Source organism: Sciurus carolinensis, chromosome 2 (assembly GCF_902686445.1).
Source record: "Sciurus carolinensis chromosome 2, mSciCar1.2, whole genome shotgun sequence".
Classification (NCBI taxonomy): Eukaryota; Metazoa; Chordata; class Mammalia; order Rodentia; family Sciuridae; genus Sciurus; species Sciurus carolinensis.
The window spans coordinates 68,420,104-68,445,650 of NC_062214.1; the positions used below are offsets into that span (position 1 = coordinate 68,420,104).

Genomic DNA, 25,547 nt, shown 5'->3' on the forward strand with positions numbered 1-25,547 from the left:
CCCAGAACACCCCAGCAAGGAATCTAGTTAACAACCATCCAAAGGGTTTCCAAAATAACCAGAATCTTCCACATTCTCTTTGGCTTTGACTTTTTAACAATGATTCCATCTCATTTCCATCCAGCTGTTCTTTAGTGAATGGCCATCCAAGGCCAAAAGGGTGAATTTGTATTTCTATTTTTCCTGTGCATGTCCTTCCTGCCATCATGAAACTCCCCCTCCTTTAACTAAAGGACGGCCTCTGGCTCTGTGAGTGCTGAGCTCCATCACTCTGTGTGTGGCTGACCTTCAGCTGGTGGAGAACAGCTGTCCGTTTTCATCGTTATACAAAATCAGGTCAGCGTGCTGTCTGTCTTCGAGGCCAAAGTGCTGCCTCGTGGCAAAGAATCCTTGCTACAGCTAACTGCTGCTTAGCTCTCAGGCCAGCTGTGACCTCATTCGATAATAGGGAAACCAGCGTTTACACAGCCTTTCCCAGCAGCCAACAGCTTCTCTGTTGTTGGGTTCCCACATCAGGGGTGTTTCCCATCCTCCTTGGTGGGCGCCACACTCTGACCTACACAGTTTGGAGGCCACCCTCTGAATGGAGGGAGGTCAAACCTTGGTGAGGACTGTGAGGTCAGAGTAGGGGCTTCCTCCAGTCAAATGTCTCCTAAGTCTGCAGCTATAATGGAGCCAGAGTAATGCCCTGCAGTGGTTCCCAGATGCCCCAGTCATATGGGAGCCTGTCTGACCCTGCTCTGTTAGCAAGAGGCAGAAACCCACAAAAGCCCATCCTGATGCAATTGTGCCTCTTTCCCTCGCCTAGATTATTAATTCCAAAAAGACATGATAGGTCGTCCAGAATTTTTTCATGATTATGTCTTTTTCAGACACGACCCCAAGTACAGCATTCAAATTCATCCGTTTTCTCAATGTGGTTTCCTAAGACCTTGGTCTCTCAAATGCTTTCTTGTGATGGCTTGTTGTTCAAGTAGGTTGAGTCCGTGGAATTCAATGTCTGGGACATTGGGGGCCCTGCCAGCATGGCTACTGTCAACCAGTGCTTCTTCACGGACAAGGCCCTATACGTGGTGGTCTGGAACCTGGCGCTGGGAGAGGAAGCCGTGGCCAACCTCCAGTTCTGGCTGCTCAACATTGAGGTGAGGAGATGCTAGCCCTTCTCTTCCATTCCCAGTTCCCATCACCAGGGTCCTGCCACCCCTCTGAAGCATCCCCTGTACTGAGAAAAAAAGGGATGATGTTAGGGAGAACCACTTTGCATTTTGAGGGGCTTTCACAGAAGGTCCCAGAATCAGTCTGCCTGACTGTCACAGTGGAGCAGGTGGACCACTCCCCGGCCTGAGGTGGGGTGCTATTGTAATTTTCTTGTTTACCTTTCGTTCAAGAGTGTGAAAGAGAGGCCAAGCTTCTCTCTCAGGTGTAAAGGATGCCAGCTGTGAGGGAATAGCTGAAGGATCAGGGATCCCTCCTCAAGGCTGAACCCAGCACCCCCTGCATAGAGAAGGTCATGGGGCACCTCAGATACTTACTCAATACATAACAAGCCCATAAGGGGACAGGCCCCAGGATGGTGACTGCCTGAGGCCACTGGCATCCAGGGTCGACAAGCCTGCACACCTGAGGAGCTGTTTCCCATCCTTTTTCATGAATGGAGATGGGTCTTGGCCCTGGGGTTCTCTGTCACAGGCTAAGGCCCCCAATGCTGTGGTGCTGGTGGTTGGAACACACCTGGACTTGATTGAAGCCAAGTTCCGAGTGGAGAGAATCGCGACGCTTCGAGCCTACGTGCTGGCGATCTGCCGCTCGCCCTCCGGGTCCAGAGCCACAGGCTTCCCAGACATCACTTTCAAACACTTACAGTGAGTGTCCCTCGTCCTCATGCTTGCTCCTGCTCCTGTGTGCTCCAGTGTGTCCATCTTTCCTGGGACCTGCTTGAAGAAGGCTCCTGATGCTGGGCTAGGCACCTCTGGCAGCAGGTGGCAGCTCAGCAGACCAGCCCTGGGCAGGGTGAGGATCCTCTAGATGATGAGTGGGACAGGGCCTGGAGCTGTCCTCTCTGTGCTTCCTTTCTGTGTCCTCTCCCCCCACACTATGGCCACCAAGAGTGCATGGTTCCCACGGCACTAAGAGATGTGAACTCGGACACCACCCCACCTGTTTGTAGATCACTGGTCAGTGACAGACCCTGGGGAGTGAGGTCCTGTTCTCATGTTGAATCTTAGTGGTCCTGGTAGCTGTGTATTCGGGGTGAGGAGAGGACAGAGCTGCAGAGCGTGAGGAGGGTTAAGCCATTTAGATGGGATCAGCCACTCTGGGCTTGTCACCCCGCACATGTCCTGTCAATGGACTGTCATGACAGCCTGCAGATTATAGAGGCTGTTGTGTCCACTTTGAACACAATGTAACTTAAGTCTTAGTGAATTAAGTGAGGACCTCCTGATGAGAACAAAATGTGCATTGCTGTAATTGCACTGGTGGCTCTTGGGTTCCCTCTGGGTGAAGTGCCATGGATACTGGTGCATGGGTTAGTCTGTGGACCTGAGAGCCTGGCTCTCAGGATCAGGGGATTCCTGGGATGGTCTTGAGATAGCCCCAGTCAGCCTGCAATAGTAGGAGCACTGACTCTGGTTCAGAGCCCTTGGTCCAGCCTGAGTCTGCTTCTTCCCAGCTTGTGTCCTAGGGGCTCACATCACACTCTGTACCTCACCTTCCTCCTCTGTAAAATGGGCATGCTGGGAAGACAAACCAAAGTGATATATTGAGGGGTGCCCAGCATGGTGCTTTATAAATGTAAAACCTCCATAAACTTCCTGTGTCACCTTTAATGAGTTCTCCACTCGCCAGTGTTCAGGATAAATCTTGGGAAAACAAAGAAGCTAAGTGCATCTCAGTGAGGGGTGGCATGGTGATTAAGCTGGGATTATTTTTGCACACACAGCGAGATTTCCTGTAAGAGTCTGGAAGGTCAGGAAGGGCTGCGGCAGCTGATTTTCAACTTCACATGCAACATGAAGGACGTGGGCAGTACCATCGGCTGCCAGCGACTAGCAGGGAGACTGGTGGGTACCCCCTCATCCAGTTAAACCAGAGGGCTGCTTCCTGCTGTTGGGGGTTGGGATGCCCCTATCTGTGTTGTAAAACATGCATCTAGGTTTAAGGCTAAATGGTTCCCGGTGGGGCAGGGGAGGGTGGAGGTATGGAGGGTCCTGAAGCCTCAGGACTGAGGGGGAGAGGCTAGAGCTGGCTGATCTGGCAGCACACCCCAGGACCTGACAGTCCCAGCCTCGTCCATTTGTCCTCCAGGTTCCTAGGAGCTACCTCAGCCTGCAGGAGGCCGTGCTGGCAGAGCAACAGCGTCGCAGCCTTGGTGACGACGTGCAATACCTGACGGACAGGCAGCTGGAGCAACTGGTGGAGCAGACACCTGGCAACGACATCAGAGACTACGAGGACCTGCAGTCTGGTGGGCCTAGGGGGTGGGCACCAGTGTGGGGGACCCTGGGAAGCTGGGCAGAGGGCCAGGGTCGCCAGGGAATGTGTGAGAAACAGAACCACCTGCACTAGATGGTTCTAGCTTGACCCTCAACACAGCAGCGTAACCAATTTTGAACAAGAGATCCCAAAACTCTGCCTGGTGTTCCATCTTCCTTTCTTCTTCCCGCCATCCCTCCTTCCCACCTTCTTTCCTTGGACAGAGAGAACACACACAGCTGCTCTAAAACAGCATCATGTTGGCCATTGAGAACAAACTTATGACCAAAGTGGACTGGTCATAGCCTCCAAGGCTGAAGTTCAGTAGAGAGACAGAGTTTAAATAATTACAACCAGTTCTCATCATTCACAGTAGTTGTAGTCTATAAATTCACCTCAACCACTGAAGTAGTGAATACTGAACCATTACTCCTGTGGAAATACAGAATTAGTTTCCTTTGAGTCTCTGGCCACATTATCATCAACCCATCAATGCGTAAGCTTGCTTTATGTGTACTTCTGTTTAAAGATGTCTTTTTAATATTCTGTTTTAGTTGTAGGTGGACATAATACCTTTATTTTATTTGTATGTGGTGCTGAGGATCAAACCCAGGGCCTCATGCATGCTAGGCGAGTGCCCTACCACTAAACCACAACCCCAGCCCACGATGTCTTTTTGAATATAGATTATAATTCTTTGATGTTGAACTCGTGGTCGACAGCACTATAACTCATGCCTGAACAAAGCTTATCTATGTATTTTCTCTATAAAGTACATTGCAGCTTTCTTGTGCTCAGGAACACCACACAGCATTTCAACACTGGACTTGGGGGCCTTTGTAAACAACAAACCCACTAACAGAAAGTACAAAAATTCTGAAAATATGGCACTAAATAGCCACTAGATAGACACTCCTTTGCATTACCAGAGCTGTGGCGACAAGGCAGAGAGAGCATCACTTTATTCAACCTCACCTGGGAACACGCTCACCTGTGCAGGTGATTGAAACTTTCCCCAGCTCTGCACATGTCTATGCAAGTCTGAAAAAGCACCTCAAGTATTTGGGGACACAAATTTCAGCAAGTAGGGGAATTTGAAGAGGTGGGATCTGAGAATAATGAAAACTGAGTTGGCCATCAACTCAGAATGCTGGCAAGAGTCGCATGGTGCCACCAGGGAACTGAGCTTAGCTGCCTGTCCCTTGCTGAAGGGCTCAGTATGTCAGGAGTGTTGAATTCTTCCCAGGAAAACTTGGTGACTAGCCTCCCTTTTACTCCCTCATGCAACACTGCTTCCTGCTCTCCTCCCTGACAGCCATCAGCTTCCTCATAGAAACTGGCACCCTGCTGCACTTCCCGGACACCAGCCACGGCCTGAGGAACCTCTACTTCCTGGACCCCATTTGGTTATCTGAGTGTCTGCAGAGAATATTCAACATTAAGGGCTCCAGGTCGGTGGCCAAGAATGGGGTGATCCGTGCAGAGGACCTCAGGATGCTGCTGGTGGGGACGGGCTTCACACAGCAGACCGAGGAGCAGTACTTCCAGTTTCTGGCCAAGTTTGAGATCGCCTTGCCCGTTGCCAATGACAGGTGAGGCCACAGACCACACTGTGCAGGTCGCTCCCTGGAGGAGGGAGTTGAGGTCTGGGACCACTGGAACCCTGCACAAGACCTCCAGGGGTTGGCACCATTACCATCACTTCCCAGGGACAGGTCAGCACCTAGTAATGACCTGCTACATTATATAGGGTATCAAGGAGGCAGGTGCAGCTAGCCTCCCAACTGGTGGCTTCCTCCTATGCCAGGTGGTTGAAAGAAATCCATTCATTGAAAAGACTTAGGAAAGCATACTGGAAGGGCATTAAAAATGATTTGAGGGGGGTTCAGTTTGGCAGGTAGGTTGATGACTTGGTTACGTAGTGAATAAAGATTAACCTATGAGGATGTATTTCCTAATTAAACAACCTGGCTTCAAAATGCAATCTAATTTGATGAACTTATGGGAACAACATTGTCACCTACTCTAAGGGTAGATGGCTGTGAGTGTCCGTCCCCACAGGGCATCCCTTTGCTAAGAAGAAATATTCTATGAAATGCCTCTCTCTGTGGACTCTTCCTGGGTCTGTGACATGACCAGGTCTCCCAGTCCTAAACCACAAGCAAAACCAAACCAAGTCTCCTCTTCCTTCTCCTTTCCCTCATTCTCAGCATCCTGCTCCTCCCCAAGGGCCACCCATTAACCGAATCCTTCTGATTCAGTGCCAGTTGCCACAAAAGCCAATGAGTGCCTTAGCTGCCCCTCCCTGTCTTCTACTAAAAGTAGTCAGAAACTTGACCTCTGAGCAGCCTTCTTGACATGACAACCCTGCCACCTTTCTTAACTGCCACCAGCATCCTCCTGAGCAGGATCCTCCTCTGCACCTAGCCTGGGCCATTACGTCAGCTGCCCTGCTCTTCTTGCACCTTGCAGAAAGACTCCCAGATTCCTGCAAGGACCACCCTCCAGAGCCTAATGCCTGAGCTTCCAGATGCTGCCACCTGGAAGTCTCCCATGGTGCTCAGCTCAGCTTTCTCTTCTCAGTTGTCTGGTCACACTGGGCACATTGTCCACACTGCTCTGCTTGGAAAGTGGAACTTACAGACTCAAAATTTCTTTCCATATCCCGGGCAGCCACTTCTTATTCCACCTGCTCCTTTACATGGCCCTGCCACCCTGCAAGGAAGTAATTCTATTGACTGACCCTTTCCTCATTGCACCTCTCTTCTGTTTCTCTTTTTAATTTGAGGTAAAGTTTACGGTAGTTCCACTGCAGCCTGAAAATATGAAATGGAAAATTTCAGACATAAGCAGTTCCTTCGTTTTAAACTGCACACCATTTCAGTAGCATGATGAAATTTTGTGCCATCCTGTTCCGATTCACCAGGGGTATGAATCATTCCTCTGTCTCCTGTCCATTCTGTATAGGTTATCCCCCTGCTGCTAATCACTTAATAGCCATCTCAGTTATCAGATTGATTGTGGTGATGTAGCCATGCTTGTGTTCACTTAACCCTTATTTTACTTAAAAATGGCACCAAAGCACAAAAGTGGTAATGCCGGCAACCATATAACCGTTTTTATGACATTTATGTGTCCATTTTATCATTAGTTACTATTGTTAATCTCTTGCTTTGCCAAGTTTTTTAATTAAATGTTATCATAGGTATGTATATATATGGGCAAAAACATAGCATATATAAGATTTGGTACCATTATCAGTTCCAGGCCTCCACTGCAGGTCTTATCCTCTGCAGATAAGAGGGGGACTACTGTAGACTCACAATGAAATGCACAGATCACCAACAACCAAAACAACAAGATTTTACAAATGCATACAGTAGGTAACCAACTCCCAGATCAAGATACAGAACAGTTTCATCACCAAGAATGTTAACCCACATACTCTCCTATCTTTAGCCACCAGCAGTATTCTGATTTCCATCACCAAAGCCTAGTCTTCCTTGTTCTTGAACTTCATAACTGCAAGAAATTATGCAATATGTTCTCTAATTGGCATCTCCTGCTAAACATCATGCGTTGAGATGCGTCCAGGCTGTTATGTGTATCCGAAGTTTGTTCTTTCTTCTTTGTTGCTGAGTAGTATTCCATGGTATAGCTTTATCAAAGTGTGTTTATTGCATTCACACACTGATGGACATTTGGATTGTATCCAGGTTTTGGCTACTCTGAATAGAGCTACTGTGTATAGCCTTAAGTCTTTTTGGAGAAATGTATTTTCATTTCTCTTGGGTAAATAAGAGGAGTGGAATTATTGGGTCATAGAGTAAGTTTAATTTTATAAGAAACTACCAAACTATTCCCTCAAGAGATTGTATTTTCCAATCACTCCTTTACCTCTCTAACATTTGTTATCAGTCTTTCTAATTTTGCCTGGTGGATAGAAAATTGTATTTCCCTGTGGTTTTATTTTGCATTTTCTTCATGACTAATGAGGTTTAACACCTTTTACAAATTTATTGTTCATTTATATAGTATATTTCTGTGTGAGGTGTCTATTTAAGTTTTATGTCCATTTTATAATTAGAATGTTAGCCTTTTTCTTGCTCTCTTGTAGTTCTTTATATCTCCTGGGTACAAGTTCTTTCCCAAACACATGATTTGCAAATTCTTTCTCCCAGTCTGGGACTGGGAGAAATATATATATTTGCTTATTACAAGATCTTGACAATCTTATTGTGTTTTTCTTCTAGAAGCTTTATAGCTTAGCTTTTACTTCAAGGTCTAAAATCCATGTCATATTGATTTTTGTTTATGGTATGAAGTAAGGGCCAAGATTTACTTTTTTCTATATGTTTATCCAGTTGTTCTGAAATCATTTATTAAAAAGATATCCTTTCCCCCTCATTGAATTACCTTGGTTCATTTATCAAAACTCAGCTGTGCAGGTTTAGTTCAGTACTCTATTTTGTTCCACCAATCTAAGTTCCTACCCTTACACCAGTAACAAAGTACATTGATTTTGGTAGCTTCAGGATAAGCCTTGAAATCAGATAGTACAAACCCTCTGTGTTAGTTTCCCATGACTGCTGTAACAAATGGCATGAACTTGGTGACATAAAATAATCACACATTTATTCTCTTTCATTTCTGGAGGCCAGAAGTTCATAATCCATTTCACTGGTCCAAAAGCAAGGTGTCCAAAAGCCAATGCTCCCTCTGGAGGATCCGGGGGAAGGTCCATTTCCTTGTCTTTTCCAGCTTCTGGAGCTGCATTCTTTTTTCTCATAGCCCCCTTTTCCACGCACATTTGTAATTGCCATGTCTTTGTAATGAATTGACCCTTTTTTTTTTTATTATAAAACACCTCTATCTCTGGTAACTTTCCTTTTCTTCAAGTCTATTTTGTCTAATTCTAAAATGGCCAGTTTTTTTCTTTCTTTTTATTCTAAATGGATTTTTTTCCTCCATCCTCTTATTAGCTGCTCACCTGGGTATTTATATTAAAACTGAGTCTCTTGCTGACAGCGCATTTTCAGAAAGTCTCTGACTTATAATAGGAATATTTAGTTCATTTACATTTAATGTAATTAATTATATAGTTGTGTTTAAGCCTAGTATCTTACCATTTATTTTTATTTACTCTATTTTTTGTTATTTTGTTCATTTTCTCCTGTATTTTTTTAGTTAACAAAATTTTTTAGTATTTTTCTTCCCTCTATGACTATTTAGCTACTCTTCTTGGTATTGTGTTTAGTGGTTTTGCTGTGGATTAGAATATATGTCTTTAACAGTGTAGTTTTGGCTTCTTTCCTACTGCTATCACCTGGGCTATTCCATATCAGGATACATCTTCCTGAACAGTTGAACTGCAAAGTCCCCTACCCTGAGGTGTAACCCCAAGCAGGCAAGGACTAGAGGGATCACAAGGGGATCAGATCCCTGCTGGCTTCCCAGTCCACAGGTGATGCTTGGACTTAAACTAACTTGGTACTCAAGGCCTCTTGTTGTAGTCTGTTTCAGCCACTTTCTGGATTTGGATGCTGATGTTGACCACAAGGCAGCAGCTGGTATCCCTAGTCCACAGACTTTTGTTAGGCACCTGCCATAGAATAGATCACCACCTGTCCCCCAGCTCCAGAACCCAAGGGAATGCCCACTAGAAGCTCCTGGGAAGCTGGTTGTGGTGCTATGAGGCCAGCTCAGAAATTCTGTTGGCATAGATGCAACCTTCTGGGGGCCAAAGTGGACCTCTTTGCCTGAGGCCCCACCCAACTTTTTCAACTCGGCCTTATTGTGGGAGGGAGACTCAAGTCCTTGCCACTTCAGTTTCATGGGGGTCATGATCAAGGACCTAAGAAGAGAAATCCCAAAGAGGAATTCCAGATCCCATGGCTTCTCATTCCATGTCCTTGGCCTTAGTACACAAAACACTCAAGGTTAAGTACTCAGTGAGTTTACATAAACTTTTACTTATTTTATTAATGGATAAGAAGACTGAAGAGATATTAGTGTTCAATAAAAATGAGGCAGTTGTCTATGCACTGTATATAAAGCAGATACATCAATATATGTATAGATATAAATATAGATTAGACATCTTTCTACTTATTTGATTGAATAGTAAAATCAACTGGGAATGTAAAAGTAGAGTGCTTACCTAGCATACATGAGACCTTAGGTTTTATCCCCAGCACAACATACACACACAAAAATCAGTCAGATCATCACCAGAGTCCTCAGGGAGGCTTACTGTACAGGGAATTAGGACACTGAATCAAACTGTCCAAGTATGAATTCCAACTATTTTCTTTTTCTTCCTCTATAAAGGGATAATTACCTACTGGTATTATAGTTGTTGTGATCATTAAATTAGATAGTACATAGTACTTAGAACAATGTCTCCTACACCTAAGAACTCCCAAGACATCAGGTATTAGCAGTACTGCTGTTACTAGTTCTTTGTGTTAAATACTCACAGCTGGGGTGTCTGGTTCTGCACAATGCCATGAATAGCAGAACATTTTCCATCTTAGCACAGTCATAATGGTTCCCTTGTGTCCTAGGCGAGTTCCAGCATCTTGCATCATAAGCTTTTGTAAAGTCAACGACTCTGCTACAGTCTTTGGATCTATGCAAACAGATGCATTGGCGGGTCTTCCACCTGCAGCCCATGAACCCCTCCAGTCCCTTGGAAACCCTTCAGGGGACTGATGAACCTCTTGGTTCATTAGCACTTGTTGCAGGTGGAAACTCCTGAGCTCTCAGCAGACACTGGCAAGGGCCCCAGCCCCACCATCTGGCCATCTCAATGGTGTAGAGTGAGCCAGCCCAATTTTTCATCATAGGCACCATTGCTTACCCAGATGTCACTGGTTTATGTTCATCAAATACATAAATAGTTCACCTCTTTAGTTTCATCTTGCTCACTGTCTGTTCACCCCCTGGGACAGCTTTTCCTGACTCCTAATTGTTTTCCAACCAGTTCTCTCCAGGGACTCTGCTCCCCTTGAGATTTGGCTTCTGTGACCAGTCAGATTTTTGCCTTACTGACTTCTAAGTCACCCCTGCCTACAAAAATATCTATCCCTGACTTCACAAAGCACCTATTCTGTTTGTGCACCACGCTATGTTCTGGGGCACCTGGGACACCTGAGTGCCCCTTCCCTTCTCCAGGCACACATCTACAAGGAGAGAGAAAAGCAGGAAGCCACTTCCACGGGGCACAGCCAGCCAGTGTAGGCAGTCATGCAAGATACAGGCTGAGCATGACCTGAGTAGATAAAACAGAAAAAATCAATAGTAGGTTCTGGTGAGATCCTTCTGTGTGGAGGACTCATGAGCAGATGAAAAATATGAAATTTTCAAAATTTGAGGAAATAAGACAGGATGCTAGGATGGAGAAGGCCAGAGTGGGGACAGAGGCATCTAACCCCGTGGTTGAGAATGTCCTTTCACCTAAGACCTGCCGTAACTGAAAAGGACCTAATACCTCATCATCTGTGTCCACCGGGTCATCTGCACAGCCCTGTCAATCCTCACCAACCTGCCAGGTGGGGACCCTGTCCTTCCCCATGGGTGCTCACAACACAGAGCAAGCAAGTCAGGGTTGTGATTTACACTTATGTGCCTGGGTCACCAGACTGTCACAGAATTTTCCTTAAATAGTCATCCCTCAATACCCGTGGGGTATCAGGAGCTCATGGGGATACTAAAATCCATGGATACTCAAGACCCTTTATATAGAATGCCCTGGTATTTGCATAGAACTTATGCATATCCTCCTCTAGATTTTAAATCACCTCTAGATGACTTATAATGTCTAATATTACTTAAAAGCTATGCAAATAGTTGCTATACTACATTGTTTAGGAAATAATGACAAGAAAAGTCTGCACATATACAGGCTTTTTATTATCATTTTCAATCTGAGTTGGTTGAATCTATAAATAGGGAACCTATAACTATGAAGGACCAACTGCATAAAGTTTTAGGAATCTCTTTCAAAATGTTCTGAAGAGGTTTGTTGGAATGCAATGAATTTATTTTTAGAGGATTGAAGCTGAAGGTTTGTTGAGAAGGTTCTAGCTTCTGCACACCCAAAGGGCATCCCACGACTCCCCTGCCTTGGTCACCCTGTGCCTGCCTCACACCTGCCCCCACAGCACACAGAGGATGCTGGTTTTCAGGCACGCTCTTGAGGGGACCTCCCAGGTTTCAGCTGTTTTAAAATGACAACAAACATGAATGCTTTGGTCACACAGTGATACAGCATCTTTACGATGACCATAAGTGTTCTCATAAAACAACCCTCTTTTGCACAAAACAACCACCTTCGAACTTTTAAGGCAATTGTGTTGTTTCAACTGGCCAAGAACAATAAATAGCTTTGAAGACCAAAAAAACGTTACTCTGACCCCAGTATCTGCATTGTCCTTAGAACTGTGCAGCTGTATTTGTTTTTCCTCCACCAACCAAAGTTAATGCTAAGTGATTTCCCAACCGCAGCCCAGTTTGCCGAGAATCAACTCCGATTTGCTGTGTCTGACATTTTTATGACCACAGATGTTTTCACATCTTCCCTCACATCATTCTAGTCTCTCTCTTAGAAACTTCAATAAATATCTTCACTATGGCCATCTTCATTTTCCTCTGGAGCAATTATTCTCAGCATATAAACCACCCTTTTTTTCTAAAAATAGAATTCCAAAGGCCCCATGTAGAAGGCACTTGGACAGCCTGAGTCACTTTGAGAAGCAGACTCCCAGGCCAGGCTGCGGGGGGTCAGGGCCCTGCAGCAGAGCTTGGACCATACTGGTCACCAATCCTCTTGGTGTATTTCAGCTACCTCCTGCCACATCTCCTTCCATCCAAACCTGGCCTGGACACCCACAGCATGCGGCACCCCACGGCCAACACCATCCAGCGAGTGTTTAAGATGAGCTTCGTTCCTGTTGGCTTCTGGCAAAGGTTTATAGCACGGATGCTGATCAGCTTGGCTGAGATGGACCTGCAGGTAGCTGCGGGTTCTGTGGGGCACCTGCAGTGTCCTGTTTCCTAGAGGGACCTGATTAAAGACCCTTCTCCTGCAGGGATGCCACTGAGCTAGAATCAGGAGGCAAAGGAGGCACAAACCGTTTGAACCATTCTGTGAATACCAAATCAGTGTCCACCAGACTTAGACAGAACATCCCCTTTTAAACAGTGGTCCCTAATGTCAGCCCACCTCCAGTTCACCCAGAGAGCTTGTTCTAATGAGAATACAGGTTACTGAGCCCACCCTCAGTGATGTGGACCAGGTCCCAAAATTGATATTTTTAACTATTCCCCAAGTGATCCTTGACTTAAGAAGCATGATCTTACCATCCTGGCTGTGCACTAGACTTGTCCAGAGAGGCTCTAACCAACACAGACCTTTCCTCAGACCATTCAAATCAGGATCTTTGGGGACGGGCATGGTGGCACACTTCTGTAATCCCAGCATCTTGGAAGGCTGAGACAAGAGGATTGTAAATTCAAGACCAGCCTCAGCAACTTAGCAAGACCCTACCAGAAAGAAAGAAAGAAAGAAAGAAAGAAAGAAAGAAAGAAAGAAAGAAAGAAAGGAAGGAAGGAAGGAAGGAAGGAAGGAAGGAAGGAAGGAAGGAAGGAAGAAAGAAAAAAGAAAGAGGGAGGGAGGAAGGAAGAAAGGAAGGAAGGAAGGAAGGAAGAAAAAAAGACATAAAACGGGCTGGATATGTGACTTAGTGGTAAAGCATTCCTGGCTTCAGTCCTCAGTAAAAAAAAAAAAAAAAATCAGAATCTTTGGTGTGGTCACCCAGTATCTTTTAAGACTTTCAGGTGATTTCACTCTGCAGCCAAGCCTGAAAACTTAACTTGGTCTGATTACAAAACAAAAAAAGACCTAACCCAAGGAATTTTGTCCTTGTGTTATGGGGACAAACCAGCTAGGGTTATGGAGTATTGACCTGCTGTCAGTCAACATAAATACTATGGAAATAATATTTGCCCAGAGCAGTGGTTCTCAAAGTGGGGTTCCCAATCAGCAGAATCAGCTTCACATAGTAACATATGAGGAATGCTAATTCTTGGGCCCAAACCCAAACCCACTGCCTCAGAAACTCCAGGATGGAGTCCAGCTATCTGTTTTAGATGGGCCCTCCAAAGAATTCTGATGCACTCTACAGTTTGTGAACCCCTGGCATAAATCTGGCCTTTTAAATCCTTTTTACATTGATCTCTGTATGAGCTTACTTTTGCTACCTTCTAATTAGAATGCACTTATTGAATTATAAATTCTTGGCTCCATAAAGCTGTTCTTTGATCTTCCCTTTTTATTAAAGTGGGAAGAAAAATAAATGCAGGAGCCTGAAAATCAATGGGAACTGTGGCAGCCTGTGTTAGCAGAAAAGGGATTTGTTTATAACGCCTGGAAGGTGCAGTGGGGTGCAGGCCCTGGCTCTCCAAGGTTCCATCCTTCCCTCTGCCCTCCCTTTGAACTCTGCATCCTGCTGCATTCTAAGTGGGAGGTCACCAGCGCCAGCATCTTGGGAGGCTGAGCTCACAACTGGGGCCCAGCTGGGTGCAGAGGCAGGCATCCTTCCCAGCAGCAGCCCCCACCCAAAATTTGGAAAGAAGTCCTATTAAAATTCAGACGGGTGACAGGGGGAAGAAGAGTTCAGTTGCATCTCTAATCAAAGACATGCAGATTCCCACAGTAGTGGATGCCACTTTTCACCTATCAAATCAGCAAAGAGCTGAACCTCAATACTCATATGTGGAACACTGGTGGTTACTGTGTCTCTGGTCTCATGGTTTCAAAAGCCAGTTCCTCCATATGCATTCAGAGCCTCAAAATCTTCAGCCCCTTCGATCAGTAATCACAGAGCTAAATACCTGAATTGAGGAAATCATTTTGAACCAGAGAAGTCTTTGTGGTTTCTTTCATGTTCAGCATTCCGTATTTGAAGAAGCAAAAAATTGGCATCACAATCTAAACATCCAAAAAGAAGGGAATAATTCGAGAAATTGCTATATTTCACAGCTTTCGCAAAATGAATGTTAAGTGAGTTTTTAATGACATGGGAAAAGTGCTGTTTTTTTTAAAATATACTTTTTTTTCTTTTTTCCAGTACTGGGAATTGAACCCAGGGCCTCACACAAGGTGGATAGACAACCACTCTACCTCTGAATCACATCCTCAGCCCCAAATTAAACAGAATTAGAAATACAACATACACTATTTTTTAAACTTATTTGTAAATTTTTTAAAACTCCTGGCATCCTAGATAACTGAATATGTCTTCCGGGTGTTAAATTGTTGTTTTATTTTCTCTCTTACCCACATTTCTGTCTTGCCCACATTTCTAACATAAATTTTTACTTGTGAAGTCAGAGAGGGAAAAGATTTTTTAAAAAGAAACGTCTACTTCCAATCATTTGGAAAAATCTGTTCCCAGGGTACCCTGGAGACCCCTGCAGATCATGCAGCGTTTAATTTGGCAGCAGGGATGAGCGGCAGGCGTGGGAGGAGAGGGAGGGAAGCCCATGGTGATTTATCAAGACGAGGCCGCCCTGGGCCTTGTTAGAGCTCTGCACAGGGCCAGCAGCAAGCACGGAATACTTAAGCAGGGTCTTTTCTGTCTGTCTTTCAGCTTTTTGAAAACAAGAAGAATACTAAAAGCAGGAACAGAAAAGTCACCATTTACAGTTTCACAGGAAACCAGAGAAATCGCTGTAGTACATTCAGAGTGAAGAGAAATCAGACCATCTATTGGCAGGAGGGGCTTCTGGTCACTTTTGATGGGGGCTACCTCAGGTAGGAACATCTGGAAGCCCACCAGCCCAGGTCAGCGAGGTTGCTGGGACAAGGACCCCCATAAGAGCTCCCGGAGGACACCTCACCAGAGCCCTGCTCGTGAGAGGGGTTCCTCACTGCAGCTTGCTACGAATGCAAGACCCTCCCTGTGAATGCCTGAGGCCCCCATCTTCTCACCCTTTCCACACTCCTTTTGCAGGACTGGAATGGTAAGAGCAGATGTGGCAGCCACGGCCCAGGACTTGAGGGAAATGGGCAGCCACTGAGCTAGCAGTGAGAACAGAACAGTGGGCACCTCCCTCACACAGTCCCTGAGGTGGGACCACCAGCCCACCCCCTTGTTCTGAGAGAAGCCAGACCAATGGGTACACTTGGGCTCCTCAGCTCCAGTCCCGCACTGTGGCCTAACAAGATGACAAGATGCCTTTTCTCTTCTTTTTTATTTATTCATTTATTTGGAGACACACACATGAAGTTAGATCAACAGACTTAATGAATGATCAGCACACAAGATTATTTAATATTTACAATGAATTTTTCAAAAGAATTCTTTTCTGTGTGAGAAGGTTCTGTGTAGATATTCTCACTTAAAGCTCACCATTGCTACTTGCAGATGAGAACACGGTGGCTCAGAGAGAGAAGGGACTTCCTAAGGGTCACATCTGAGAGTCAGAACTCACCCTGAGCAGCAAAGTCATCCTTATGACCACTTCACTGTGTTGGGGATGGTGTGGGGAGGGAGACAAGGACAAGACAGGTCCACAAACACAAGCAGAGGAGTCTCCTAGCAGTCCTGCAGGGCCTGGGGCCACTCTGGGTCCCTGGGTGGTGTCCACCCTTGGAGGCAAGGAGATAACCCCACGTTCACCTCAGCAGACTCACAATGGTCTCCTTTTTATTTCTGGGCTGCAGTGTGGAATCCTCTGATGTGAATTGGAAAAAGAAAAAAAGTGGAGGAATTAAAATCATTTGCCAGTCAGAAATGAGGGACTTCTCAGCAATGGCTTTTATCACAGATCATGTCAATTCCCTGATCGATCAGTGGTTTCCCGGTAAGAGAACTTTCTTGAACCAAGCCTTTGACCATGCTTTATTTCTTTATAAACCAGATGGGATTATTTCTTTGGGGATACAAATTCCACTGGGATTCAGTCCAAAAAAACCAGTGTGTGTTGCGATGGGGGTGTGGTGCAGGAGATGGCAAGAGTCTTAGCCCTTTGGTGAGGGTCCTATCCCCAGGGGACTCTGGCTCTGAGCTTGGGCAGGGAATGCTGTGGGAAGATGGGGACCAGGATCCCTCAGGGAATGTGCCAGCACTCGGGCCCTTGGGAAGACAGATGGCTCTGGATCCCATGCATGGCCCAAGGACATGCTCCATGTGAGCATCATACGTGGCTGCTCCACACTGAAAACAGAGGGACCGAAATCAGCGGGGGCTGGCAGACAGAGGTCTACCCCTGGCACAGGGGCAGGGAGGGAAGGGAGCACAGTGCTGAGGGGACTTGTCCTTCCCTGCCTCCCCCACCCTTCAGTGGTAAGCATCCACCCACATGGTCCTTTTCAGAACCTTTAGATCAGCTTTTTCATTGCAGTTCACCTGAAGAAAATCTTTTTTTTTTTTTTTTGGGTGCTGGGGATCGAACTCAGGGCCTTGTGCTTACAAGGCAAGCACTCTACTGACTGAGCTATCTCCCCAGCCCCAAGAAAATATTTTTTGATGTGAGCTGTTGAGGTCTTGTTTGTTTTGTTACTGGGATGGAGACAACCCCCCAGCGGGGCTTGTAGAGAAGAGGTTGTCGGGTGATGGTGCAGAGACAGGAGACCTGTGAGTTCTCCCTCAGGCTCTGAAAACTGGAGGCCAAGCCAGTGCAGAGCAGGTTTGGGATCCCAGTGCTGCCAACTGCCTGCTCAAACAAGTCCCCCAGCCCTTCTGAGCCACCTCCTCACCTGCCCAAGATCCCTGCAACCAAGAGAGCATTAGGAAAAGTGCTTACAGAAGTGGCAGGATGCTCGCTGGATACACATTCCAGCCATTAGGGTCTGGTTTCCTTTGGGGCTTGGAGTCCCTTGGGTACTGGCAGGAGGGTCCCCTACCAGGAGAAATGGCTTAGAGAGGGGCTTGCAAAGAAGGCTGTCCGGGGTGTGATTTGCAATGCTTTGGGGGCTCTAGGACATCCAAGGGGTTCCCAAGGCCCATATCAGCCCTCTGGGCACTGTGTAGGTCCCCATTCACTAGGGCCTGCCACCTTCAGATGCTAGGGAATTTGACACATGGGACCATCAGAAAATCACCTGAGATGAGGGGGACTCAGCTGAGCACCTGAGCCGAGACGTTCTGGAGCCAGCATCACCAGCCAGTGGCCAGGAACACTCCCAGCAGGATGCCTGTGGATGTCAAATGTTCCCCTCTTACCCTGCACAGAACAGGTGGTTGACCAGTCCCGATGGTACCTTCATAGGGCACTTCAAGGGGTGAGTTTCTTTGTATCTATGAGGCACACAGAAAAATTATGTCCCCTGCTCGGGGAAACCCATGTCAAATGATTAGTTTTGTCTCCTGTCATTTGTACTCATTATTCCCCCTCCCTGCATTGTTCTTCTAGAAAGCATCTTAGTAATGTCGAGTCATCTGTTTTTAATATGAAGAATGGCTCCTTATGCCAGCTGTGTTTGAATGACTGGAGTATAACTCAGATCCAGCCCCAGTCATGAAGGTGGGGTCCCCACCCTCCTTCTCACCCTGTTCCACCAGCCTGCCCAGGGGCACATGGCTGCAAGGCCCCTGCTCAGGGTTGAGACCACAAGACAGCTCTTAGGTGCATCCTCACCCACTCCTAGGGAACATCTTGCATGATGAACAATTGCACTTTCCAAAGTGCACTGAGTATTGGACTCATAATGAGTATGGATGTTCACAGTGAACAATGGTACTCAGCTTTGGACTCTCCCTGGGGTCCAGGCAAGGGCAGACAGACCCCTGCTGTGAAGGTTCTCCTGGCCCAGGTTCGCAAGGTGCTTGCTACTCAGGAGACCCACCTGCAGCCTCCTTACCCCACATGAACTCTTCTTCTTTGTCCCCATTTAGCCCTGACAGCCACGGAAAGTGACGGGACCCCTCTCATGGAGCAATATGTGCCCTGCCCAGTCTGTGAAACCTCCTGGGCCCAGCACAAGGATCCCAGTGAGAAATCGGAAGGCGTTCAGTACTTCGACATGGAAGACTGTGTGCTGACAGCCATCGAGCGGGACTTTATCTCCTGCCCTAGACACCCAGACCTCCCTGTGCCACTCCAGGAACTGGTGCCTGAGTTGTTCATGACAGACTTCCCAGCCAGGTATGCTCCCAGGGCCCCTCCCAGGACACATGTGCAGGTCACAGGGCTGTGCTTCTAGCTTTGCAAGTGCCCATCAATCCCAGGGCAGAACCCTCCCACCAGGTCATGCATGGTGGCCAATCTAGGGGTGACAGCAGCTTCCCCAGCCATGGCTTCCCACCAGATCTTAAGTGACTTTTAGGTTTCCATCCTAAAAAGGGAACCAGGAGGCCTTCCATTGTTGAAGCCTAAACAGGCCCAGCTGGGCACCTCACAGGTGAAGCTATCTGGGACCACTGCACTTTCTTCCCCTCTCATGAACTAGAGCTCCTTTCTGCTGGACTAGCCCTCCATTTGGAGGAAGCATTCTGTGGTCCTGCCCGAATGGTAATGACAACAAAATCCAAGTCCTCAGTAAAACATGGCACTTTCTTAAGTGGATAGCAACCCAAATCTGTGATTTGTTCTCCCTGGAGACAATTTGATATCAAGTGGCTCCCAACATTTTTGGAGTTCTAAAGTCCTGTTGTTTTCTCACTCAAAGGCATGCATGTGGGCTGGGGTTGTAGCTCAGCGGTAGAGCATTTACCTAGCATGTGTCAGGTACTGGATTTGATCCTCAACACCACATAAAAATAAATAAAAAAAGGTATTGTGCCCCATTTACAACTAAAAAATATTTTTTAAAAAGGTAAGCATGCTATATCTGGTTTCTTTAAAGAACATTAAACTCTCCCTTTTTTATAAAAATATTTGTATTCTCATATTTTCTACATCACTTCAAGTAGATGTGGAATATTCTATGAATTTGCAGAATTAGGATTCCAAAGCATGCTTCTGGATGAGTCTGTTAAATTAAAGAGGGGTTGGGGGTAGAGTTCAGTGATGGAGCACATGTTTAGCCTCCATGAGGACCTAGGTTCCATCCCTACCAAAAGTATAATAAATAAACAAAGAAAATGCTTCCTACATTAGGTGATGCCTACCGTTTATTCATTATTCCCAATAATCTCACAAGTGAATGTGGCAGATGCCACTCTTTTGCAAAATGACTTCCTTTCATTCCTAGATCTTTTTATTTAATTTATTTTTATTGTAAACAAATGGGATACATGTTATTTGTTTGTACATTTAGTAACAGCATACCATTTGCATAATCATACATTTACACAGGATAATGATGTTTGATTCATTCTGTTATTTTTTCCTTCCCCCCCACCCCTCCCACCCCTCTTTTCCCTCTATACAGTCCCTCCTTCCTCCATTCTTGCCCCCCTCCCAACCCCCATTATGTGTCATCATCCGCTCATCAGCGAGATCATTTGTCCTTTGGTTTTTTGAGATTGGCTTATCTCACTTAGCATGATATTCTCCAATTTCATTCATTTGCCTGCAAATGCCATAATTTTATTATTCTTTATAGCTGAGTAATATTCCATTGTATATATATATACCACAGTTTATCCATTCATCAATTGAAGGGCATCTAGGTTGATTCCACAGTCTTGTTATTGTGAATTGAGCAGCTATGAACATTGATGTGGCTGCATCTCTGTAGTATGCTCATTTTAAGTCCTTTGGGTATAGGCCAAGGAGTGGAATAGCTGGGTCAGATGGTAGGTCCTTTCCAAGTTTTCTAATCATTCCTAGATCTTTAACATGAGGATTCTCAGTTCTCAGAGATCATGTGAAGTTTTGTATATACACACATATGATTTTTTAGGGAGGTACCCAATTAGAGACCCTCCAAATTTTAGAATTTTCATTTGTTGAACTTTGCTATGTTTACCTCTCAGCTTAGAGACCCCAACTGAATCTGGGCTGTGGAATTCACTATGTGGAATTTGAAAAGCCAGATCATATTGTCTCTGTTGGTTTGGATCAAATCTCAGGTTGTAGCACAGTTCTGAAATGAAGTTACTTGATAGGAAGTTCGAAACCTTGACAATCTGAGTAGGATTCACAGTTCAGCAGAGGTGCTGTGGACTTCATCTGGGTCCCAACCACAGCCCCAAAGCTTCACACCCCGCAACTTGAAGTTTGGCAGACAGAACTCTGCCCCATGGCTCCTACAAAAGCATGCATTCCCTGAGTCTGTGCAAGTCCTAACAGAAAGCCCCAGAGGGAACCCCAGCGTTCCCACAGCTCCCCGTGCCCATCCTAGGTGAGAGGTGGTTTTGTTGGGTGCTTGGAGAACAACCCCAGCCCATCTTCTCCCATGTCCCCAAGGGCTGTAGTGGGTGTAGGTGGCGATGCAATTGAGCTATACCTGAGCAACCGCAAGCCCATTCCTAAAGTCGTGAGAAACAACCCCATCTGCAGGCCAGCCAGTGGGGCCAGGAAGGCTCAGGTGCGGACTTCACCTCTGCCTGGATGGGACATCTGACAGGGTGCTGGGGAACTCAGGTGGCCTTCAACAGGTCGGCTGCCTCCCCACCTCCCTTCTTTGCTCCCTGCTTTGCCTTTTCACTATACTTGTTTCTGAAGAAAAAGAGGAGTCTCAAGGAATGAGAAGCAGACTCAGAGGATCCTGGGGTAATGAAGGGTACCCATGAAGGCCCAAGCCTTGCATGCCAGCAAGAGCCCCTGAGCATCTGTTTTAGTCAGCTCTTTTGCTGCTGTGACTAAAGGATATGACCAGCACAATTATAGAGGAGGAGGAAAAGTTTATTTGAGGGCTCACAGTTTCAGAGATCTAAGTCCGTAGAAGGTCGACTTCATTCCTAGGGGCTTGAGGTGAGGCTGAACATCATGGTGGAGTGTGAGGCAGAGGGAAGAAGCTCACATGAGATCAGGAAGCAGAGACTCCACTCTCCAGATACAAATATATATACCCCAAAGCCACGCCCCAGTTCCCACCTCCTCCAGCCACACCACCTACCTCCAGTTACCACTCAGTTAATCCTATCAGGGATTAATTCACTGATTAGGTTAAGACTCTCAAAACCCAATCATTTCTCTTCTGAACCTTCTTACATTATCTCACATATAAGCTGCTGGGGGACACCTCACATCCAAACCATAACAGCATCAAAGCCCATAGAGGACCTGTAATCCTGCTCCTTCTGTCCTGGCCTCCATCTGGGCTGCCAGGAAGGCTCTAGGCCACTGTCCATGCAGCCCTGGCCTTCTTAGTCAAGACCCTCCAGGCCCACCAGGAATCTGCAGAGAAGGCCAAGTGGTCCAGGAGCACCTGCTAGTATTTCCAAAAGCCTGGCAGAAATCTCTCTTCACTAGGATCAGAACACACAGACCAGTGAGGTGACTGAAGCTCCCTGTCCTTGGGTGAAATCCCAGATAGTGTGGACACTGGTCAGGCAGATTGGAAGCTCTGCATGTTAGCGTATACAACCATGGCATAATAAAAAGTAAAGAGACATCCTCACAGTGAATAAGTCTGAGGGATGCTAACTGTCCAAGCACAAAATGCTTCAGAGTAAAACATCCAAAGGGATCCTTGTTCTGCACCCACCATTTCTGGAGGCTTCACCCTCAAGCTGGTATCATCAGCATTTCCTGGTCAGGTCCTGTTATGAGCCCACTTCACAGAAGGGGAGACAAGGTGTGGTTTTCCCGTGGGCATGTGGCAGGTCCAGGGTTAGCCCAGATTGGTCCATCATCACAGATGGCTTTGAACTGTGACCCCAGATCTAGTCGTTGGGCTGACCCTGAGCTGTGTTGCTGCAGGCTCTTCCTGGAGAACAGCAAGCTGGAGCACAGTGAGGACGAGAGCAGCATCCTGGGCCAAGGTGGCAGTGGCACCGTCATCTACCGGGCCCGATACCAGGGCCAGCCTGTGGCTGTGAAGCGATTCCACATCAAGAAATTCAAGAATTTTGCTAATGTTCCAGCAGGTAACAAGGGCCCTACCACAAAACTATTTTTTCCCAGATATTTTCTTCCTCAGGTTCACCTCCCTGCCACCTCAGGGAGGCCTGAGGTGACACACATATGGTGTAGGAGGTGAGGAGGGTGGGCAAGGCCAGTGTGGGCCCCAGGGAAGCTCTGTGTCATGCTTGGCCATTGGGGGACAGGCTGGAAGACCAAGCCATGTGAGGCCTGGAGGTTGCTCTTGGAGATCAGTCTCCTGTCTAGCTAAGAGCCCCCAAGAACAGAGACCATCCTTGCTATCTCCATCTGCTCTGTGCCAGGCACAGGCACAGAAGGTGGGGAGGTGGCCACTCCTAATGGATGGTGTAGAATGCTTCTCCCCTACTGCCCAACCCCACAAAGAAAGGAACTTCCTACTGCCCACCTTAGAGGCAGCACACTCAGCCCCACACATCATGGACAGTGCAGGAATGTTCTCCACCAAGAGGAACCTAGCACCATTTACCTAAGCCCTTTTCTGCTGCTGTAACAGAATACCACATGCTGGGGAATTTCTAAACAATAGAAATGTATTCAGCTTATGGTCCTAGAGGTCAGAAGGTCCAAGAGCATGGCTCTGATATCAGATGAGGGTCTTTGAAGGGTGAGAGAGTGTGAGAGCCAGAGAGCAAGAAGGGAGCCAAACTTTATTTTATAATGAACCTGTCCCATGATAATAATCCACTCCTGAGATAGTCACAGTACTCCACTTGTAAGGACAGAGCCCTTGTGATCTCATCAACCTCTTGTGAGGCCCCAGGTCCCACACCATTGCAAAGTTTTCAACATGTGAACTTTGGGGGACACATTCCAACATTACATGGCATCATGTAATGCCCAGCCAATCCTCCCTCTAGCCTGCTGAATATTACATTTTTCACTGCCCTTGGCTCAGGATAGCTCATCTGTCTGGTTATAAAGCTAATTTATACTCGTGGTAGCAAAATTAGAATCACAGAAAAATATAAAGAATATAGAAAGGAAGAGGCAAACTTATAATTGTCTGAAGAGAACATGGCTTTCTGCACAGAAGATCAAACAGACTTGGTTGACAAATGTCAGAGCTAATCAGAGCTTCCTGAAATTGCTAGACATGAGAAAAATATCAGAATTCAGCAATGTCCCTGTACACAATGACCCATTAGAAAATGTCCTCCGTGATAAAAGCCATAAAATAAAAACCATGTGGTATCAAGGAATTACTAGTGTATCATTCCACATAGTTCTCATCTGAATCCTAACAGGGCATGTCTACATATAATTTGATTAACTGTAAAATGCATGTGCAATGAGAAAAATCCTAGAACTGAGAACATGGATAATGAAAGAAAAAGGGCAGAGGACCGCCCTGAAAATGTCATGACATGAATCTGCAGGCATTAAGGCTGTTTCCTCCTGGGGCAAGCATAGGCCCGTCTAGAGAACAGAAACAGTCATGCACTTGCAGGAAGCTGGCATATAGCAGAGGTGACATAGCAGGTCAGGGGAGAAGGACATGCCAAGATTTGGATCCTTGTTGCACATCATAATAAAAAATAAATGTCTAATGGATTAAGGACCCAATGTGGAAAACAAAAGATTTATGCTTAAGAACCAAGTGTCTGGACACATACATAGATCTGGCACAACTAGTGCCTTTGGTCACCAAGATTTTCATGCTGTTTAAACTTTCACCTCCAACAATCCCCTATGATAAAATATAAGCATAGAGGAAAAATAGAATCAAGGGGACAAGATGGATAGGACATGAGAGGACAAACAGGGCCTGCATGAACCCTGCCTGGTGGCCTCAGGCCCAGCTGATTGTGTGTGTGCTGGTCACAGCCTGGTAGGCAGTGTCCTGACCCCTCCAGGGTCTCATGCAGGCTGTCACGAATTTCAAGGGCATTGGAAGTTTACGATTTGGGGTTAGAAATCACCTACCACCTCCTGGACCTGTCTCTTCTGGCCTGAGATAACTGTCACAGACAGGTCAGTGGCCCTGGGCACTTGTGGTTTCCACCTTCAGGGATCCTGGCTGCTAGCAGTGACCTAAGCCTCAGCATTAGCATTCTTGAGGGGAGAGAGGAAGGGAGGGACCTTGTTAAATTCTAGACGTCTCCTGAGCCAGTGCTGAGTGAGACACCAGGGATGCAAAAGAAATAAGACAATGGGTCTGGGGTGAGAGCTACAGAGCCCTCTCTGGGTGACAAGGGTGGGCACATGTTGCAGTCCTCCATCAAGAGGGCCAGATGGGCCTTACTGGGTGCTCAGGAACTGCCAAAAGTTACAGGATCACATTTAACACTTGAAAAGAGGGGGCTTAGCATCAGTGCACAGTACCACCCAATGGGGCCAAATTCTTGACAATGATATTGCAATCCCTTATCCAATGTGTGCCTTAAAATGTAAGTCCCTGCCCCACCTGATCCCTCCATCCCTGCAAGGCAGCTCTGAGTGTGGCAGGCCCCCCATGTCATGTGGCCCCTGGGATGCTGCCCCACCAGCCTGTCAGAGTCCAGCTGGTCCTGGGTCCAGCAAGGCAGTCCATGCCCTTTGTCCTCCCTGGTGACTGAAGGCTGTGCTGTCCCCCAACAGACACAATGCTGAGGCACCTGCGGGCCACAGATGCCATGAAGAACTTCTCAGAGTTCCGGCAGGAGGCCAGCATGCTGCATGCCCTGCAGCACCCCTGCATCGTGTCACTCATCGGCATCAGCATCCACCCGCTCTGCTTCGCCCTGGAGCTCGCCCCACTAAGCAGCCTCAACACTGTGCTGTCTGAGAACGCCAAAGGTAAGGCCCTGCAGGGGATTGCCTGGGCCCTGCCTCCAGAGGCCACCAAAGCAGCAGGGCTGGCAGGGCAGGCCTTAGGAAAGCCACCATGGGCCCAGGAGCTCCCCCTAGCCCTACCCAGCTGTCTGGGTGCAAAAGTAAAGCCACAGGTGGTCTCAGTGACCCAGTTCCATGACAAGGCACCTCACCAGGTCTAAACACTTGGATGGTGACGTTGGTAAGACCTGAGGACCTCATGCTTTAGAACCACAGAATCAGGTTCCAAATCCTGGTTGCCATAACTTGCTTATTTTACA

At 46.7% G+C, this 25,547-nt stretch overlaps 1 protein-coding gene across 1 annotated transcript in view; it reads left to right on the forward strand.

Moving 5' to 3' along the window:
• Positions 1 to 25,547, forward strand: part of Lrrk1 (leucine rich repeat kinase 1) — a 143,404-nt gene that overhangs the window by 101,573 nt on the left and 16,284 nt on the right. The window contains exons 16-26 of the mRNA XM_047541288.1: positions 978 to 1,142; positions 1,690 to 1,862; positions 2,942 to 3,062; positions 3,307 to 3,466; positions 4,790 to 5,066; positions 12,319 to 12,490; positions 15,129 to 15,292; positions 16,205 to 16,344; positions 18,378 to 18,627; positions 22,294 to 22,460; positions 25,054 to 25,251. Of these exons, the coding sequence (XP_047397244.1) occupies positions 978 to 1,142; positions 1,690 to 1,862; positions 2,942 to 3,062; positions 3,307 to 3,466; positions 4,790 to 5,066; positions 12,319 to 12,490; positions 15,129 to 15,292; positions 16,205 to 16,344; positions 18,378 to 18,627; positions 22,294 to 22,460; positions 25,054 to 25,251 (1,987 nt within the window). The remainder of the gene's footprint in view (positions 1 to 977; positions 1,143 to 1,689; positions 1,863 to 2,941; positions 3,063 to 3,306; positions 3,467 to 4,789; positions 5,067 to 12,318; positions 12,491 to 15,128; positions 15,293 to 16,204; positions 16,345 to 18,377; positions 18,628 to 22,293; positions 22,461 to 25,053; positions 25,252 to 25,547) is intronic.